At 34.2% G+C, this 21,732-nt stretch overlaps 1 protein-coding gene across 2 annotated transcripts in view; it reads right to left on the reverse strand.

The window, feature by feature from the left end:
- Positions 1-1,020: 1,020 nt before the first annotated feature.
- Positions 1,021-21,732, reverse strand: part of LOC132697287 (protein vein) — a 34,238-nt gene continuing 13,526 nt past the window's right edge. The window contains exons 2-5 of one of the 2 annotated variants that reach the window (XM_060662654.1): positions 6,736-6,925; positions 5,059-5,210; positions 2,340-2,430; positions 1,021-1,658 (exon numbers count right to left, since the gene is read on the reverse strand). In XM_060662654.1, the coding sequence (XP_060518637.1) occupies positions 1,601-1,658; positions 2,340-2,430; positions 5,059-5,210; positions 6,736-6,925 (491 nt within the window). In that variant the 3' untranslated portion in view covers positions 1,021-1,600. Of the gene's footprint in view, positions 1,659-2,339; positions 2,431-5,043; positions 5,211-6,735; positions 6,926-21,732 lie in introns of both variants that reach the window. The other variant, XM_060662652.1, reaches the window with a different exon arrangement.

Consider the following 21,732-nt stretch of genomic DNA (forward strand, 5'->3'; position numbering starts at 1 on the left):
GCCCGTAGCGCCATCTTCGCCATTCTAAAACATATTAGGTCAGAAACGCTTCTACTAAAAGACTATTCCAATTTCTGGCGAAGGACCTGGGATACGGAATCAACGGAAAGAAGCACACAGAAACTCTCCTAAAAATACATTGTATTACGTCAGCCAGGTGTATTTAGTATCTTTGCGATTGAATCTAAAATTAGATTTTAAATGGATCTTTCAGATTTTAGAAATGCACGGCACACACACACACACACACACACACACACACACACACACACACACACACACACACACACACACACACACACACACACACACACACACACACACACACACACACACACACACACACACACACACACACACACACACACACACACACACACACACACACACACACACACACACACACACACACAAGCACAGGCACACAGGTACCGACTAAATTCGAAAAGGATCTATTTTCAGATATTGTAAACTGAGACAAATCTGTTGCCAACTCGAAAAGTACATCTGAGGTACGCGGAGAGTTAATAATTATTTATGGTGACAGTCGAAAAGGAAATAAAATTCTCTCAGGTATTAAACAATCAGCAAACTAAACGGGCTATAATTTTTTTCATAGAATACAAATATTAAATTGTTTTTCCACTATAATGTTTAATTCCTTAAAACGTATTTTTATCATGTGATCTAATATCCAATGTCAAAACGAACCTCCCTAGTTCGTAAGTTTTTATGTTAAGTAAGAAAATGAAGTTAAAAGTTACCTAATTCCTATAATTTTATGGTCCTAGTGCAAGATGTGCAATGAGCTCATAAAAGAAGTCCACCAATGAATAAGAAAATGTATTCTTAAGGTAACAAAAAAAATCTAGAGCGTATATTAATTAAATCAGTTCCGTCAGGGCAATAGATAAGAAATTAAAAAAATGATTTGATACGTTTTTCGATGCTTTATTAATGTTGTATCTAACTAAAAAAACTACACACACAAAATGAACATAATTTATTAAATTAGCACAATTTATTAATTACATTTTGGTTTAAAAGTGTTTTAAAATATTTGTTAAAGAATAGGACAATAATAATAATTGGTGTAATAAATTAATTATTTACAAGGTTTGTACAAAAAGAATTATATTATCGGTCCCTGATATATTCAGAAATATAAAACTCTATTAAAAATTCGGGCTACCGTTCTCACCTTTCGACAAGTATATACACAGTATACATACGCTTTCAAAGGATAATTTAAGTCGGGCCAGACAGTTTAGCACAACAAAATCAATGCTCGAGAAAAATAACAAAACCGTATTACAAAATTGTATTTTAACGCCGTTAAAAAGCTATGCATCTTATGCAACGCATAAATTCGCCTCCATTGTAAAATTATTAATTGTAGACTTGTTTGTTTTAAAATTATTTGAGTTTCAACGTTATCGAAGCGGCAACGATAGGCGTTAAAATGCCACCTTAGCTGTTGAAATATTTTTGATGTATTTTCACGTTAAGTAATTGACCATGATTCGTAAGTAGTGATTACAGTCTTTTGCCACAGAATATTTTACAAATATACATTATTTTCACTCGAGTTCCCACACGCTTAGCTGACGTAGCTGTCTTTGTACTGGCATCGGTCTCCTTCATATCCGCTGGGACACCTGAAAAAATTAAAATTCCGTCATAACTTTTCCGACAAAATTAAAGATAGGTGATTATAGATAAATATTAGCTTATTTGATTATCGTTACAGGAATTAAATTTATATTCCTATCTAAGTAAAAAAAATGAAACGTTTTAACTTCGAAATGATATTCTAAAATATGATGAAAATCAAAATTTCAAATAAAAAATGTCCAAACTGAACTTGCTTTCAAATTCCCCTCGCCGCAATAGGCCAAGGCTACCTTAAATCGTATTGACGTTCTATATCATTATATCCTATATCATTTCTCATTACTTGATGGTCAGTTAATTACGTCAGGATGGAGACATCTTACTACATGCTAGACGGTGCAAATTACAAACTATCTAGAGGCCCGATTCTAGAAACTATAAAATGACGTTCTACTATTAATAGGTGTTCTGTTTTTGTCACTTAATTGAAATTTGATAAAATCTGAAATAACATTTAACGTCATGGTTTCAAAATTCCTAGACAAAAATTTACTCTAGTGCCTTTTGGCGTTTAACGATAAGGACATTTAGAATTACACTTGGTTCATTCTGCTATCGCTGCGATGTCATATTTTAAACACTGCGCTCAATGTTTGTCATAGGGCCAATTGAATTTTGTAGCTTAGCTTAGCTTAGTTACTAACTAAAATATTAGGTTTACTTACATGCAATATCGTTCCAAGGGATCGAGATCTTCGAAACATGTGCCGCCGTTCAGACAGTACTTAGTGGCATATTCAATCGGACATTGTTTTTCTGAAAATATACGTGATTATTTAGAAAAGTCAACTCAAAAAAAAAGCTGTTTTTGCTACCGGAAAACAATGAATGGGCGGCTCAAAAACCCTAGACAGATTAGAGATAGGAAGAGTGTGTGTGTGTGTGTGTGTGTGTGTGTGTGTGTGTGTGTGTGTGTGTGTGTGTGTGTGTGTGAGAGAGAGAGAGAGAGAGAGAGAGAGAACAAAACATCCTTGTGGATGTAGTCAATTATATTTTATTAATTTAAAAATTTTGTTAAATATTCTTGTTAACTTCAATGTTTTTCAATGTTTTCCAGATTGACTCCATAAGCAGGAAAAGACAGGGAGCATGAAAAGACACGATAGAGGGCCTGAATATGAGACACAGTAGCAGAAAAGCCTGGAGCCTCATAAAAAAGCTATCAGGAGACCCAACATCTTCAAAAGACCAAGTAAATGTCACCGCCAACGAAATCGCACATCAACTACTCCTAAACGGTAAGCCTGATCAAACTGTAAAAGTGACTCCCACCTTCAGGATGACACAACAGCCTAGACAATCTAATGAGGCTTTCTTTACCATTGCAGAACTGAAAACTGCAATCAAGTCTCTGAAGGTCAGGAAGGCCCCAGGCCCAGACGAAATCCTGAATCAGTTTCTGATAAATCTAGGCCCATCAGCCCAGAACTGGATTCTACAAATGTATAACTCCTGCTGGACCAACAATACAATCCCAAAATTGGGGCTAAAAGCTAAAATCGTAGCCGTCCTTAAACCGGGGAAACCAAGGGAAGATGCTAAAAGCTACCGTCCGGTGTCACTGTTGTGCTCCCCTTTCAAACTCTACGAACGCCTTATACTTAACAAGTATGGGCCCCAAATCGAGAACCATCTAATTGCCCAGCAAACAGGATTCAGACCTGGGAAATCCTGTACTGGTCAGGTACTAAGCCTCATCCAACACATTGAGGACGGCTTTGAGAGAAAGGAAACCACGGGGGCCGTCTTTATAGATCTAACGGCGGCATATGACACCATAAACCATAAAATATTACTAGAAAAAATTTGAGAATGACAGGAGACTACCAGCTGACGAAAGTGATAAAAACAATGCTATCTAACAGAAGATACTATGTAGAGTTCCAAGGAACGAGAAGCCGTTGTAGGAACCAGAAGAATGGCCTTCCTCAAGGTAGCGTGCTAGCACCCATGCTTTTCAATGTTTATACTAACGACCAACTAATAGACCCATCAACAAGAAGCTTTATATACGCCGACGAAGCAGCTATCGCCTGCCAGTTAAAAAACATCGCAGAGATAGAGGAGCAGATAACAGAATCCCTATCAAGACTGAATGATTATTACAGATCAAATCAGCTCCGCCCAAATAAAGCGAAAACGCAAACATGCCTTTTCCACCTCAATAACCGACAGGCGAGAAGGGAACTACAAATAGAATGGAACTCAGTCAGACTGCAACACTGCCCAAACCCAGTCTATCTAGATGTTACATTAGACAGCTCCCTAACGTTCAGAAAGCATATCGATAAAACCAAGGTCAACACCAGAAACGGCATTCTCCGGAAACTGACTAATGCTTGATGGGGGGCAGACCCTAACGTCCTGCGCTCCTCGGCCCTCGCACTGTGCTACTCCGCAGCCGAGTATGCATCCCCCGTATGGGAGAGATCATCACATGCCCATAGACTGGACCCTGTCCTGCATGACACGTGTAGATTAATAACCGGATGCCTAAAACCCACTAACCTTTATCAGCTTTACATGCTAGCCGAAATTGCACCACCGCAAATACGTAGGGAAACCCTAGCCATGGCCGAACGAAGCAGACAATGTGAAGACACCAGACATCCTATGTACCAATATATTCCGGCAGCGGCCAGACTGAAATCAAGGCGAGGCTTTAGGTAATCTACACAGCCCCTCACAGCCTCTAAAACTGCTACCAAGGAGACAAAATGGGAACAGCGCCTAGCAATCAACGACATCTCAACCTATAATATAAAAGAAAAACTTCCTGCAGGCTCTGACTGGGGTAACTGGAAAACCCTCAACCGACTCCGGTGCCAAATGGGGAGATCCAAGAACAACCTCCTGAAGAGGAAACGTGTGAATGTGGAGAATCCCAGACAATGGAGCACCTTCTAGCGTGACAAACCCTACAAGCTCCATGTACCATCCGGGACCTTTGGACGTGCAATGAAAATGCTGTGAAATGCGCCAGACACTGGAGTGATATATGAACAATATCTAATTATTTCTAGTCACAAGTTGTAGTCAGACACGATTAAATAAAAAAATCACAACATAAAGCTAAAAACGTTTTAGAATTTAGAATTTTGTATTAAACACTTAATAAAATAGCAGCGTCAAGTCTTCCCCACAATGACAGCCCTACTTTCTGGCCCCCTGCAATCTCCAATTCCTTATGTAGCGCTCAGCTTGACAAAGATTATAACGGACCAGAAAGTGGAGCTGTAATGTATAGCGCAGACCACTTCATAAAGTGATTTTATTTTATTATAACATATTAACACCCGCATTTTTGGACTGGCTGACAATATTAGAACACATAAAAACAAAACGATTGTATAGAATTTCATATCTCACTATCATCAATCTCACTCAAAGGTGAAGAGGTGGTCGTGGTGACGCGTATTTTCACTTGAACGTCAATACTCCTCGACTTGTAGGAATGGTTGAGATCCCAGGCAATGCACTCATACCGACCGGAGTCCTGCTCGCTCGCATTTCGAATTTTCAGTGTGCTCCGTCTTCTGGGAAACGAAAACTATTTTATAGTTATAAAATTCAGCAATATTTTCAAACAAAAAAGGGTTTATCACTTTATTATATAATTTTATTAAATAATTAATTATTAATTATATTATATTAATAAAGTAAAGTCGACCGAAATTTAACTTTTAACGTTGTACAGATCTAAAATCTTGCGGCATTTCTTATGGCTTGCTACCAAGCGAAGTCTGCTTACAAAGTCAAAAGGAATTAACTAAGTATATACAATTTAAGCGAATATTTATTTACTTAACAAGTTTGATCCAAGGAATCTGTTTTAAAAACTATCAAAAAAAGCTGACTAAATGTTTTGCTAGCCTCGCAGGAAATTCTTCCAAGAAAAGAAACTTATTACATCAATTAACAAGTAAACATCTAAAAACAAAATTGGCATTTCCCGTAATTGATGAAATTATCTGATTGGAATGTGCAAATCTCATATGCAACTAAGAAGTAGATTACCTAGAATTTAACATAAATTTTAATTGACTGATTGAGTGATAGTAGTTTAGAGCCAATTATTTTGGTTTACTTAAATAGTCTGTTACAAAATTTATAGCTTTTTGAATTAAATTTATTATTAAATTTTAATTTACATCTCGTAGTGCTATGACTTTAGGGAAACGGGAAAAAATTTAACTTTCTATATGGACTATTATTTCAATTCCGTTCTGAGTAATACTATATTTTAATAATAGAAAATATTATATATTTTGAATATTTTGGTTTTTTCCTTTTTTCCAAAAATATAGTACACTTACCATTTTGCTGAAAGGGTACTGATATCCATGTGCGGATTTTAGCATTACGTTGATTTATATTGGTTTCCCCTTAAACATGTTGAATTATATATATATATATATATATATATATATATATATATATATATATATATATATATATATATATATATATATATATATATATATATATATATATATATATATATATATATATATATATATATATATATATATATATATATGTATATATATGATGACACTATACTCCGGGATATCATCCGTTCACTCGTTGAACTCCGACTGGAATCCTGCATCCGACTGGAATCCTGCAAATCCTGCATCCGACTGGAATCCTGCAAATCCTGCATCCGACTGGAATCCTGCAGACGTTTCGCCAAAATCTCACTTGGCATTGAAGATGCCAAGTGAGATTTTGGCGAAACGTCTGCAGGATTCCAGTCGGATGCAGGATTTGCAGGATTCCAGTCGGATGCAGGATTCCAGTCGGAGTTCAACGAGCGAACGGATGATATCCCGGAGTATAGTGTCATCACATTTTTCCATCCGTGAATCAATACGTGAGAATATATATATATATATATATATATATATATATATATATATATATATATATATATATATATATATATATATATATATATCATGAGAAAAAGGTGGATAAATTCCTACAGAGTCAGCTTAAACACTAAAAACTTCCTTGAGAAGCAATTTGATATTTTGAATGTTCCCAAAAACAACTTACTTAACGTAAGTAATCTGCATGTGGGTGTTATTAGTCAGCGTTACGTTATTTTTCCTCCACGTTATCCTTGGAAAAGGAAGTCCCGTCGACCTACAAACCAACTTGAGTCGTTGTTTTCTTCGTTTGATTTGCTTTTTCATGTTCCACGAAGACTTGTCCTCCAATTTTGAGATGGACACTGGTTTCGGTCCTGCAATGTGAAATTTTAATTTATTAATAAATTATTTTACCAGGGCGTTACTCATGGATAGATTTTAATTCGAGCGTTGCTGCACAAAATTCAAGCATAACTAGTGGATAATAATTTTCAAAAAAAAAATTATTATCTCAAAGACTATTATGGATATATTTTTGAAATTTGCAAGGCGGATTAACTGTAACTGACGACGTAGGCCACTAGAACCACTATTTTTGACAAATGACAAATAAAATTATACATCACTTTATTATTGTGCAGAAAGAAAGAGAGAAAACATTTTTCTTGGGGATATTTTTTATATAGGACTTTGGTAAATTTGGTGACAAATGAATATCACTCAAGGATCGTTAAGATATGAACAATAAAACGAGCAACTAGAATTATGACCTAAACGCACTGGGCATTCACGCGGGAAAGAAAAGTTAAGTTATTTTACGTTACATTATATTACACGATTAATACTGAAGTATGAAATTTTAGTTCTTTAGTTTTAGTATTAGTGTACGCCGGATCTAGTGTTTGACTAGTATGTATGTCATTCCACATTAACATTCGTTTCGATATTATTTTTTGTACTGTATCTTCGAGGATGGTACATATTCCTAATCCATATGCTATAGAAACTTGAACCAAGGTCTTCATTAATATGGTCATTTTTAATGCATGAAAATATATGAAAAAATGGTACTATATAAACAGGTTAAAAATTTACTGTTTCAGCACAAACCACAAGTCGTATGTTTAAGAATCTAAAATCCACCACCCTGACTTATAACACGCAAATAACAGACGAAAATGTGCTTTAGTACGAGATACCTTTATTAGGTGTTAGAAGCTGTCGAAGGACCGACCAGAAGTGCTGTCGCAGTGTTACGCACCGCTAAGTGTCGAAGCGGTAAGCCCTTGCATCGTCAAACGCGGTGTTTGTTTATAAACATGGTGTTTTAGAATAATAAACAAGCTTGGTGCACTTTAAAACAAATCAACATAAACGAACGACGGGTGTAATGTACTGAATCAGCCTTCGCAACAGATGTTTTAATAGTTCTCGCTGCACCAATAGTGGAACGTCTGGCATAAGGAAGGCAAATTGCATGTCGCATTATATATGGTGTATTTACGGATAGTGATGTCAATGGAACGATTCCCGGACAAATTAATAGGCCGTTTAAAATTACTCCGCCACTCGAAATTTTGTTGGGCGATCCAAAAACGGAGAACGCGTCGGTGTAATTGGATAAGCGTTTATAACAATATTGTCGGATGGTAAATGACAGGCAATATTCGCCAAATACTAAATGGTACTCACTCAACGGCTATAAATACTGTTAAACCCTGACGCGTACGATTTTCCTTAAAGCTCCTTCAGAAATAAGTAACCCATGCAACAGAGACGCAATAAAAAAAGTACTTGGGTGCTACAGCCTAAAATTGGAATACATAAATAAATGAATTACGGGTAACCCTAAGTCAAAAATAAAATTGAATTGGGCAACTTAAAGCCGTGTGGTTAATTAAAAATTCTAAACTGTTATCCATTGTGTCGCCCCGTTTATTTTGTTATCTTATATATTGCAATTCTATTAAATAAATAAATAAATATAAAAGTAGGAATAAATGTCGTTTTTCTGCCCGTTTGCAAACATTTTAGCCATTAAAAAAATACCTATACGTATAAAAGTGTAGTCCCATATACCTAGTTTAATATTATTATTTTTTAATTTTTAATAAAAAAGCACACCTTGGGGAGGTCTGGCAACCCTAACTCGAATATAAGTGCAAAGAAAATCATATTTAAGACAATATATTTATTTTAAACATTACTTTATTTCAGGCATATATAACACTTATTAGTATGAAAATGTTTCGTGCAATGAAAACAGTTAGAATTATATATAATATATCTTTATAAAGTCGTAGAAATGATTTTTTGATTTTAAAAAATTGGTAACTCAAACTTCTTTTTACTTTCATTTGGACAGTTCAGGTGATATTGTCAAAATAAATGACGCGTGTGTTTCCGGAGTAGAAAAACATGTTCCTGACACTTTTTCCTATAAAACATCTTTGAGTGAAACTGACTACAGAACCATCAGCATTACGCAAAGAAAAATACGAGCCGGCACGACTTCTACATCTTTGTCAAATGTGAATCTAGATTCTTGACAGTGCTTGGCGTGATGTTATAACAATTCTAAAGAAAAAGTTAATGACTTAATAGTAATGCTATTAAAAAATATCAAAGTCCATTTTATAATAACCTGAAAGAAAGGTGCCAAAGACTGAAATGTCACGGTTTTTTAGTTACTTTGATAATAGTACTTTTTTTATTTTTCAAAAATCAGGTGAGTTGGTTGTTGCTTTTACTGTAGAATAGCTTCTGTTAATGTGCCATGATAATTCTTGTTTTCTATAATTTTAACAACAGTAGCTCTTTGCCAGAAACTATAGGTCCGTTGTTTTTTATTGTTTAAATTTTAAAAGATTACTTATCTGATAGTTGTTTCTTTGATCTACTGTTTTATAGAGAAATATTGCACGTTATTTATGAAATTGAAATTGAGAGATCAATAATAGTACAAAACAAATCTCAAAACATATTTGTTGTTTTAAAAAGAGAATAATACAAATCATAATATAATTGTAAAAACATATCAGTATAAATTTTCTCGGAACTATTAATTTTTGGGTGTGACACTATTGCATATGTTATAAAATTGATATGAATTGTGAATAAGAGAAGAGAGGATATTTTTTTGTTATTTTTCTTCTAATTGGATGGTCGGTCTCTGGTAGTATTTGTATACGTGTTTTGAAGCTATTTAGAACATTAAAGGATGTCGTCATTAAGTTAACCAAATTGTAAAAAATAATCAATTTTTTGATTTCCGAATGTAGGTATGTATTTCAAAAATGCTCGACAAATGACAATTTTTAAATTTTTAAAACACAAGAAAGAATATATTTACAGCTTTTAATGCGTCAGATCATTTTATGAAAACAGTTGCCATTGATTTTAAGTCACAGAATGTTAATTTTTTTTAACGTGAAATAAGAATTAAACATTGTCGTTAGGGGGGTGTGGGGGCAATTTATAAAATTTATATATAAAAATGTACGACACGGACTTTAATTTAATTTTTATAGTTCCATAAGATAGAGCGACTAAAACAGTTACTTTTTCGTCTCTTGAACTGTTTTCATCTCTTGCTTCGCTTAAGAGATAAAAAAAACTATTTTATTGCATGTCTATTTATCATAAAAACATTTTTCTTTAGTCCAATAATATATGCAAACAATTCGACAAAAAATAACAATAATTCGATTTCTTAAGTCCTCTACTTTTTCCGAAGGAGTAACTTGAACGAAGGATTTTACGCTGCCATCAGGAAAAAATCCAAAAGGTTTAAATCGGGAGATCGTGCAGGCCATAAATGTCCACCTCGCCCAATACAGCGATTTCCGTAGGTTAGTGGCCAAAAACTCTGGAGCAACCTGACTGAAATGCGCTGATGACCCATCGTGCATAAACCACATTGCATTTGTTATTGCCAATGGTAAGATCTTCAGAAATCTGGGAAACCGTGCGTATTTTTCCAATACAGGCATTCAACGGGAACTGATAAATAAATCTTTATTATGAAAATTTATCAAATTGGCTTTGGGAGTTGAGGTAGCTGTATCTTCTTCAATCATGGTGCTGAACATGACTCAAGAATAGTCTTTCAGCTCTACCGCTCTTACTGTTCTTAGCCTTCCCGTTCCTTCACTTCGTTTTAATGTTCGATCGATTAAATTAAAGTCAGTGGCTCATTTTTATCAACATATTTTATAACTCCCCTAATGAAACTGTTTAATTTTTATTTAGTTATCTGTATCTTGGAAACAATGCATTTCCGAACCTGCATTTATAGGAAATTGTTTCATAAAATGATCTAAGCAATCACCACAATCACATTTTTTTAAACGTCCTGTATATAATATCTAACATAACATAATATCTCTAATAATAAATATAAGTAACAATTAAGTAACTTATATTCTGCATCCGCTCAACTAATCGGAACTCCACTTAAAAGCTATAGCTTTTGTTTCATGCGAACGATGAAAAGCGGGATAATACGTTAAAAACAAACCATAAAGATTCTCAGGACACCAGACTCAGAAACGAGGAGCGCAGCCGCCATATATGCCAGCGATATTTCGTCGGGTAGACTTAGATTACATTTTATGTCGCATCATATTATGGAAACGTAAAAATTCGGGGTAAGTATCGTTTCTGAGATTAGTTGAAAGTTTTCAGCGGCCTTATATAGTGTACATTCTGCATCACACAGCATAAGTTTGTTAAATTCGATTAGTAAAATACATTACAAATACAGAAACCTAATTTGCACGTGTTGCAATATTTCCTACCTGCAAATGATATCCAAACATACCGTTAACGATTTTAAGTTTCCATAATACTTATATTATGTTCAAATGTTATTTAAATCTACCCTAATAAAATGTCCGGCACAGCTTGCTTCCTCGTCCATCAGAGTCGGGTGGACGCGAAATTTTAACCAAATTTTCTTACGCACGCATCTGTCGGATGATGACTTAGCCTGTAACATGTTTTAAAAAATTTCTTCAAAATACAAAACAAAAACACCGAATGCGGAAGAAAATCTGGTCAAAACAAAACTTGCGGTATTATTCTATAGTAAACGAGGCATGTTCAAAATAAAAAGACTATATGTTATGATCACCAATACTATTTCCTTCTGCTGCTTTGTTATAATTCATTTTGCGGTAAATCGACTATATTACGAGTTATTATGGTTATTATGGCACCACTCACTCGACCATAAACATTTTAATATCAGTGGTGAAGAAAATTTGGCTGACATTTTTTTGTGTTTCCCCAAAGGAAAAAATGGTGAAAAACTTAATGAGATATTTCTAAAATGAAATGAATGACATGAAACAACTTGGAATCGCTTTGAAGACCAATGCAAAAAATATGGATCGAAAATTACATACAGATGTTATACTGTTAACACGGTGTTCGAAGTGTTTTCGGAGCGCGAGCATTGAAGATGCCAAGTGAGATTTTGGCGAAACGTCTGCAGGATTCCAGTCGGATATATATATATATATATATATATATATATATATATATATATATATATATATATATATATATATATATATATATATATATATATATATATATAGTTTTTCTCTTGTCAGTGCCATAATTTTGCACACCACACCGAGAGAATTTATACAATGGCAAAGTTAAAGCCAATAAAAATGTGAAAATGTCAATAGTCCGTTTTAGGGAATTAGAAGCCATTTCGATATAAGTTAATTGAAATAGGCAACACTTTTCGCAAAGTCAAAAACTATGGTCGGTTCATAGATATAAGAAAGTGACCAATTGCTTTTCAAGGGATTATCCAAGGGTGGTCATTAACATACAATGCAACAAGATTATTATTATTAATTAGGGTAATTATAAATTAATTAATTATTAATTAAGGTAATAATCTTGTTGCATTGTATGTTAATGACCAGCCTTGGATAATCCGTTCAAAAGCGATTGGTCACTTTCTTATATCTATGGACAGACAAATTCAAATGCCACACGCTCAAAGTATTTTTGATTTTGTATATTGCAAACCCAAGTCCAACCCAGCGATGCGGAGGTTAATCCAACTATACCTCTCGGTTTATCTATGGCTGTATTACTTATTCCTAGTTAAAGAAAATACCACGTTGTTATTAATTCATCGGAAACCGGATATCTAGTGTGTCACTTCGTGACTGGCAAAGCTTAATTTTAGTAAATGGACCAGCAGTTTTGTAGGCGCCGGCCAACAAACTTATTTTTGCCAGTTTCATCTCATCGCTTCGTTCCGCCACACATTTCATATTTGTGGTGAACAAACTGATGGCGCTAGAACGAAACTACAGTTGTTTCGGAATATTAAAACAGCATACACGTAATAAAATTGCTATAGTTATTTTCGCAGTGCTTTTTTATCCAATCTTCAAAATGTGTAATATAATATAACAATGACAGGTTTAAGCCAGTAAAATAAAGAATCAACTAAATTAACTTACTAGTTCTAAATCAAAAATACCGAGAAATGTAATCGCCTCCCCAAGATTTTATTTTTTCTTTTAATTAATTACGAAAACAATGCAAATTCACTTAAACCTCAGCCGAAATCAAAATTGCAGATGTTATGTAATGTTTAAACAATTTTTTTAGTTGTTACATATAACCACGAATGTTCATAACTTTGAAATTTTATGAATCCGTAAAGCATCAACTATTTATAGGATTGAAATATTTATTTTTCGATGAACATAAACATTAGATATCAAAAATGCGAATGTCGTAAAACTTTGAACTAACTTGTTATATTTATTTGAAGTATACATTTTCGGTATAAGAGTAAGTATAAAAATAACTATTAGAAAAAACAAGTATGCGCATGTCAAATTGTCAGCTGATCGGATGTTAATAAATAATTGAGTCTATCATCTAGGGCGCTATTAAAAGGCTGAGTTCGCCAAGTTCTACCATATGGAGTTTGGAAATAACATAAATAGTTCAGCACTTATTGTGAGAGTGACTTTGACCAGCTCCTGTCATGTACATCTATTACATTTGGTTCAATTTAGGTTATATTTTTTAATCAATACTAACCAAAACTAGTTTTACTGTACCTACTTCAATTAATATACTAAAAGGGATGGTATTATTTTAAGGTTTACCATATTGGTCTTTATTGTAAAATTTAAGATTATTTTAAAGATAACGGACTCGTAAATTGCCCAAATTGTTACAACTGCTGGATACATTTTTACACACCTTTTGCACGTTTTTGCATTGTGAAACAATTTCACGATATTGAAAATATCTCAGCCATTGCTGTTGCTAACTTATTTCTTACTGAAGCTACGAGGTGGGTTAAATTAGATATATTTTGCGCTGATCGAAAAAAAATTGCACATCGCTTTCACCAATTATTTACAAAAAAGCGCAGTTTTTAGTGGGATGTGAATGAGTTTTTTATTCAAACGAAAATAAAAAGAGTAACGTATTTATTTCAATTTTACTATACTGATAACTCGATAATTTGGAGGATATTCGCTGATTTGGTGCGCGCAGCGATCTCCACGTCGTGTAATATCAGCTAAGCCAATAAATGTACAAAACAAATACAGTCCACTGACTTTGTGTAAAGTGTAACTCTACCAGAAACCCCCAGAGAAAGAGATATAACAATGACTAAAGTTAAAGTGGACCACTCCAATCAAGGCAAAGCTTTCAACTTCAGTAATTTAACAGAACTAAATAAGAACAGTGCTGAATGATTAAATTAAAATTAAATTAATAGCGGATATACCCCGTATTCTAAAGAAACATCAAGTTGCAGTTAATATAATGATAAAATAAAATCAAATCGAAATGTTTACTAACTTCGTGATTTTAAAATGGTGGTAAGGCACTTCACTTAATATCAATATCAACTTCAAACAGGACAATTACAAAAAGGCGAAACTGTTTCGAAATGCGAATGCTGCCCATACCTTTCAATCAGCGACAATGTAGCGAGTTTCACGGAGATCCCATTATTATCGTTATTATGAGATGGTTTGTGTATATTATGTCTTAACTGAGTGCGAAATAATGATTGCATTTTACAGATTTTTCACTTAATAACTTCCACATTATGAGATTGTTTAAATCTAGCTAATATGCATGTTTAGTTTACTGCAGATGCGAGAATCTGCGTCGAATTGTGAAATGACGTAAATATTATAAGTTCTATTTCAGTAGGTATACTTCCGGGTAACTTAACTTTTGATAGATTAACGTTTCTTGTACTCAGTTTTGTAAAGTATCTAATTTTAAGCATATTTGCGACACACACTTTGAGATTTCCAGACTTTTCCAAATTTAAGAGATTGCTGCGACCATTTTCTAAATTGTTTTATTATTAGAGGGTGTCTATGACATTGTGAATATGCCAAAAAATATCATCCGAGTCCACTCCTTGGCAAGCCTAACATTTGTAGACAGACACTTCCTGGAATATAAGCTTTGCCGGCCATAATTTAAAATTTATTATGTCCGAACTGTATCCATTTACATTTCTATCTAAGAATGCACTAACAAAATAAATTTACGATTATTTTAGACAAAACTTTGTTGAGTGTTCAGTGCTTTGTGAAGTGGAAACAGCATTTTTGGTAATTTCTTTGATTATGTTTTAATTTATATGTTTTATTCAATAATTAGTACCGGTCGGCTTTTTATGAAATACTGATTATTCAAGAACTTTTGAAAAAGTGTAAGTTATAAAAATTCCTATTGGGTCCCCTTAAACTGAATCATCTGAAGGACCTCCAAAAATTAACCGGTGAAAATTTTGTAATATTTTCACCTGTAGTAGCGGTCGTTTCATCGGTTGGGAAGCCCAAATGATTCATCGAGAATTAGGTCATTTTTATTGCGAAATCGGCGTCCGATGGCATTGTGCCAAAACGCCGTTAATTATACTGTCAGTGGGAAATATTAATTTTTCAGTGTCGCGTGTAATTACGATAGTGGAGATCTATCGCAACTCCATTACAAATAGAATTTCACAGGAAATATATTTGATCCATATATATTTCGACAAACAAAATTTCCTTTTCCTATAAAGGGCTACTACGGACAGTGCAAATGGGATACACCGACAGAAGGTATACAGAGAAGATTAGGAGAACTCTATTGATCTATCTCAATGAAGAGTTAACTAAATAAATGACTCAGGAAAGTGTACCGAGGCAAGAGCAGTCGAGCTTCCTAATTGAGGGACTCTCGACGCAGCAGGACTAGTCTTCATAGGACGCTGTTATCTAAAATGGTACTACGAAGTTTTTTCTTTATTTTTGAAAATACTCTACTGCATTAGCCTGTGTTGCGGAAATCAAGCAAACAGTAACCAAACAAACCTATTCAACAAAGTTTGTTCCGTAACCTGCTCTAGAAGAAACCTGCTTTAAAATGTTTGATCTAATAAGGAGGTATACAACTACAATCTTGAATTGGTTTATCTTAACACAGTCAACAATTAAATAAAATGTTATCAATGATAATATATTTATCCACCGAATTTATCCGTTTCCATAATATACAGGAGAAATTATACAACGCAATCTAAATCTACACTTCTGACTTTGACGGCAATGAATTCTCTTACTTGACCGTCCAGCTTCAATATGGGTACTGCATGTAGATCCTCGTTTCTGAGCCGTATGTTGTGGACTAACCTACAACAAAAGGTGAAACGTTAGACTATGCCAAGGAGAGTGTGAAAATTAATTGAAACAATAAAAAACTTATTTTTATACGTTGAACTACGTTAAGATGCAACTTCACAGTTAAGAGCTTTCACTAGTTCCATTTCACTTAAAACTCTGCAAGAAATGAATTCAAACTTTTGATTCTCTCCTTTGTTAACTTAGCTTTAACAAGTTATTAAAAAAAATAACAGTATTGACAATTTTATTTAGAATGTTAAATTATTGTCGAAGTTGATATTATGAGATTTTTAGCAGCATATTTTGCGCATTTCAGCAGTTAGACGTTGACGTATTTTTAGATGTTTTCTGAGCAGTTAATAATGGGGTTGTATCAAGACTATGCACGGCTTCAAAGGAAAAGGGAAAGAGCATGAGATTGATATCTATATTTGAATTCTAGAAAGAATTAACTAACCAAAACAAACCACATAGTCTTGAGCAGCAAGACATCAGTGAGAGCATTAGTCACTTCAATGTCCCAAGTCATGCCATTCTGCTAGTTAGCACTCTAGTTCCAGGTGAGCTGGGACAAAACGGAAACGCACTATAGTAGTATGAGATGCGATGGGAAGGATCGGGTACTCAAAACTTGAAACCCTTAGACGTTAAAATCTTGTGGCCACAGCCCAACTTAAAATAACCTGACATACCGTTACATCTTAAGTATAAACCTTTCTAGGATACCAATTTTTAAAAGTTTTATCAATGCAATGCAAATACTTTTACTTCAAAGTGATGAAAAAATTACTTCCAAGTGTTTGGTAGAATTAGAAGCATTTGTTCTACTACTGAAGAAAAAGCATATACTCCACCATAAGCAAATAATTCAGTTGAATAGTCAATTAGTTGGTAATGAGAATAATTAGTCACGAGAAATTCTTTTTTTGGTAATTTTGGCTTCCAGAAAAATATGTTTTCCTCCATAATCGTCCCCCGATCGGCAAAATTCTTTAACCCTCAGACGCGGAAGATTCAGTTCAATAACATTTATTACAGGCATTTTTTCGATTTTATACAGGGTTTTCAAATTAGAGACAAAAATCTAAAACACCTGGAAAATTGTTCTTTTACAGAATAAATTATTAACCGCAAATCAAAAATCGTAAAAAATATGGCTGCTACAGTTTTTCTATTTGTGGTTTTCTACTGTCAGGTACGGTCCATATTAAAATCGCTATTTTGGGGGCTCAGTCAAGACGCGATGTCGTCATTGATTGTTACGGCTCACTACATGGTTTCAGAAAAACCTTATTTTCTCTTACTACTATTACTATTTGGGAAAAATTGAAAGATAACCTCCATTGACGTCTTCTTAGATAAATTATTAGCCATAAATGAAACACCATAAAATATAGGATAATTTGGTTTAAACAGTCCCTAATATTATGACGAGAGAGATAGTTTCAGGTTTCGTCTATCATACAGGGTATGCGAGATACTTGGAATAATATAATTTGAAATCGTTATTACTTGTACAATTTTTTATATTTATCAAAATTTGTCGTCACTTTGAAATTTGGCGGTAAGTAAGAGACGCTTCTTCATACGGGGTGTGTACACAATATAATTATATCACTCTTGCGAAAGTTCCATAGTGGTCCGCGCGATAGAAAAACGTCGACTTCCTTTTTAAAAATACAAAGCTGCTTCGCACTATGTGCTACGAACTTGCCCCGCCCAGAGACGATTTTTCGAAAGCAATCTTGTTTAAATCTACCAAATGCTACGAACAACAAAGCGGCTCTTATGGGTTAAAATTAGGTCATTACTCAGAGGAAACGTAGCAAATGCTTTTGCTTTTAGTGGTTATTTTATTTATCAGAACCAATATTGGCAAAAAGTCTGGTAAACGTAAATCATATGCGTCTGAACGTTGCTCGTTTCAGATAGACGGGTCACCCTGTATAACCAGCAGCATCGAAACCGAAAAAGGTAACCTGGCAGTGTCGGCGAGACAGAAGGTAAACGCGAATATATTAGCGACACCGCTACATATTTGGCAGATGCTATTAGCGGATTCCGTTGCATTGTTTTGTTATTATCATTCAGCACGCGTCCGAATTGAAGAGCGCGTTCCGCGAATTTCGGTAATTTATGTCGAAATATATCAATTTCGTTTCGGCCGCCAGAAATTGCCGAAATTTTTGGACGAAACTAGACCGGCGCGGTTCGGACCGTTTGAAAACAAATAAATTTAACTATTGGGAATTTTAAACAGACAGTTTTCGTATACGCTTGCGGATTTCGGGCGAATTTTTGAGCCGCCTGCGCCTTTTTGATCGCGACTTCTACCGGATCCGTTAAAAATAACTAGACGCGGTGGGTGGAGAAGCTAAATTGAAATACCCCAGTATTTCAATTTAGATAATACGTTAAAATTAACACACCTCAAGCGTCAATGATATTTCCAAATTTCCCACCCAGATCGCATGCTTTTCTTTGAAAATTTCATTGGATCTGGTTATAATTTGAGAAAATTATGTTCAAAAAATGACACAGTTAAGCTAAAAACTGTCCAATTCGCAACGGTCGAGCGATCATGTTGAACAGGTCTAATTGGTTGAAAGCGCAGGGCCCCTGTGGCACAGCTAAAGCTTTCTCTAAACCCGAATCTGCTAAATAATTTGAACCGGCTTTTCTCGAATGCCCAGTTTTTCCACCGTAAGCATCATAGACCACACGAGGGAATAATATTCCGCACATACTAAATATCTCATACTAACCTGCACTTTGCACCAATTGACTAGAAAAAAATATCCCACGAAGGTTAATCGAAAATCTAACCCCGACTAAAACCGAGAGTGACGAACGCATTTACTACTACAAATCTCGACTTATTTTTCCCTGTCTTATCTTTCGTCTTTTTTTTTATAGAAGAAGTTTCTCCATTGATGTAGGAGGTTGATTGAGGTTGTTTCTTCAGCAATGGTTACGTAACAACAAAACAACGCAGTTTTCAAAAACTACAAACTCAATGCTGGATGCTTTCATTTCTACCCAATTTCAACTGAGGCAAGCAATCAAGTGCTCCGACAGGTCCCGAAAATCTTGATAACAGTAACCAAACTTCTTCCAACAAAGTTTGTTGAACTTTTTTTAAGGCAGCGATCTTCACACACTGAATTTGTTGTTATCCTGAAAATTTAACGAGACCTGGGCATAATCGTTTGTTTACTGTTACTTTGTGGAATCATTTCAATCCCTTATCCTGTATCCCTCCTTGAACTACGTGGTCGTGATATATGTTGACAGTGACGATCTGATTTTGTTTTGTAAAACATTAATAATGCTTCGAATATGATTGTATAAATAAAATATTTCCATGTAATAACAAAAATAGCTCTTTCGGAATTCTATTCCTATTAATTTAGTTGAAACAATAATTTAAAAAGACACTTAAAAATAAACTACATTTTTCTTGAAATAATACTTGATGACCAAAGAGTATGTAGGTGCGTAATATTTAGAAATTAAAAGTAAACATTTTTTTCATATTCTTTACACATTTATTTAGTTGTCAAAGTTTTAAACAGATTTTTTTTTATAAATTAAACCTATTGATTAGATGTACTTATTTAGGTGTGTATTTTAATTTTTATTTTTATAAGACGTCATAAAAAATACATACAACTGTTTTCTGACTACAATTTTTTAAAACGTTTAAAAAACTTAATGTATTTAGGATAAGTAAAAAGTTAGATAATTGTAAATTTAATTTTATACAAGAAAATATTTTTGTCTCTGTATAACTCTCTCACATTAAGAATATATTGGTAAAAAAATAATAAAACAATCAAAGAAGAGCCCGTAAATGATCAATGGAAATATAATTATTCCCATTAACCTTTTTCTGTTTTCCTCACTTTTCTATCACGCCGTTGATATTTCAACATAGATCGAGTTCACTGTCCGCTTCTAGCAGGTGTGCAGACAACTCTTAAATACGGCGTGTTTATCAAATGAACTTCTAAAGTATGCAAACCCTTTTCTTACAATTTTACAAGGGCAGTACATAATGTTCCTATATTTGTCCATTGTAGTTTTTGAAAAATGAAACCAAGAAATAAACAGAGGTTATCTAATATCTTGCGTATCCCCTGTAAAGAAGAAAGAACTCTGAACATTATCCAATCGCCAATCATCCTGTTGGCTTCTTCAGAGCTCAGAGAAACGTCTCAATTTCGACTCAGCAAAAACCGACGCAGGAGGAATCCAGAAGTTTCGTAAGAAGTATTGACTAAGCATAATTTCTTTCCTTTATACTTGGTAATACACGTTTTCAATTACGATGCAAATAATTTAGGGGGCCACTTATTCAATTAGGCGAAAAAATGCATTTCGAATCGTAACTATAGAGCCTCCTAAAGATGCGTAATCCCATATTTCTACAAAGGATTTTAATTTTACCTCGCTTGAAATTCAGTTTTTGAAATTGTATTTATCTTTAGTTTGTTTTTTTTTTGTGAATTTCTTCCGTTCTCATATTAATTTTGTCGATGAGTGGCAGGTCGAACGAAATTCTCGAGCCATTTCGGAAAAATTTATAAATATTAGAATGTAATAAAGATAAATTCTTAGAATAATGCCTGTAGAAAACTTCAGTTTGTCATTGCGATCATTATATTAAAATTTCACCGTTTTACACGAACTGTCCATATTAGAAATCTCTTAACATTATCAGGTAGCATTATAAATAAATATTATTTCATTGAAGTTATTATGGCAAGCATTACGGTATTAAATCCAAAGGGCTGTAACGTTCCTTTTTAGTAAAATTACGGCAAGGTTATTGGCAACTACCAAGAATATACAACGATATGTTTAGAGTTTGAAACAAGTCACACATGAAATTTTATGATCATCTTCAACATTACCTATAACAAAATCTAATTTGACCTATGGTTATTGCATTTTGCGAATGTTTGAGTTTAATTTTTCTGGTATCTGGACGAGCACAGAACTTGGTAGTCTGCATGTTGTACACTCCAGTGCAAAAACATCACCCGCTGCGGATGAGCATCCAGAAAGGAACAATGCGTCATTTCCATTAAAACAAATGAAAAACGGGCGCGTTAATTAAAGTCCACGCCCGGACTGGGAGCAATCATTATCAATTAAATTATTGTTGTCCGGGAATGAAAGGCGACTTGAACTTTCCCACCTTCGTTTTATTCTCGTCAGCGAATTAAATATCGTCGCAGACTAAACAGACACTGCGTGTTCAAATTCGGACCGTAAAAATGTGATAAAACTGATTCGCCACTTTTGAAACGTTGACGCTATTATTGCAGTATTTTACGAGCCGACCCAACTATTAATGAGGTCAATTGTAGAGGTAAGTAGTGAAGGGTATTGTTTTTCTCAATTTGTCCGTAATTCAAGTCACTTCTTTGCTACTCAGCTGAAGTCAAAATTTGAGAAGGTCAGAACAGAACGTTCTTATAAAA

This window comes from Cylas formicarius, unplaced genomic scaffold (genome assembly GCF_029955315.1).
Source record: "Cylas formicarius isolate icCylForm1 unplaced genomic scaffold, icCylForm1.1 PGA_scaffold_1__22_contigs__length_36826433, whole genome shotgun sequence".
NCBI lineage: Eukaryota > Metazoa > Arthropoda > Insecta > Coleoptera > Brentidae > Cylas > Cylas formicarius.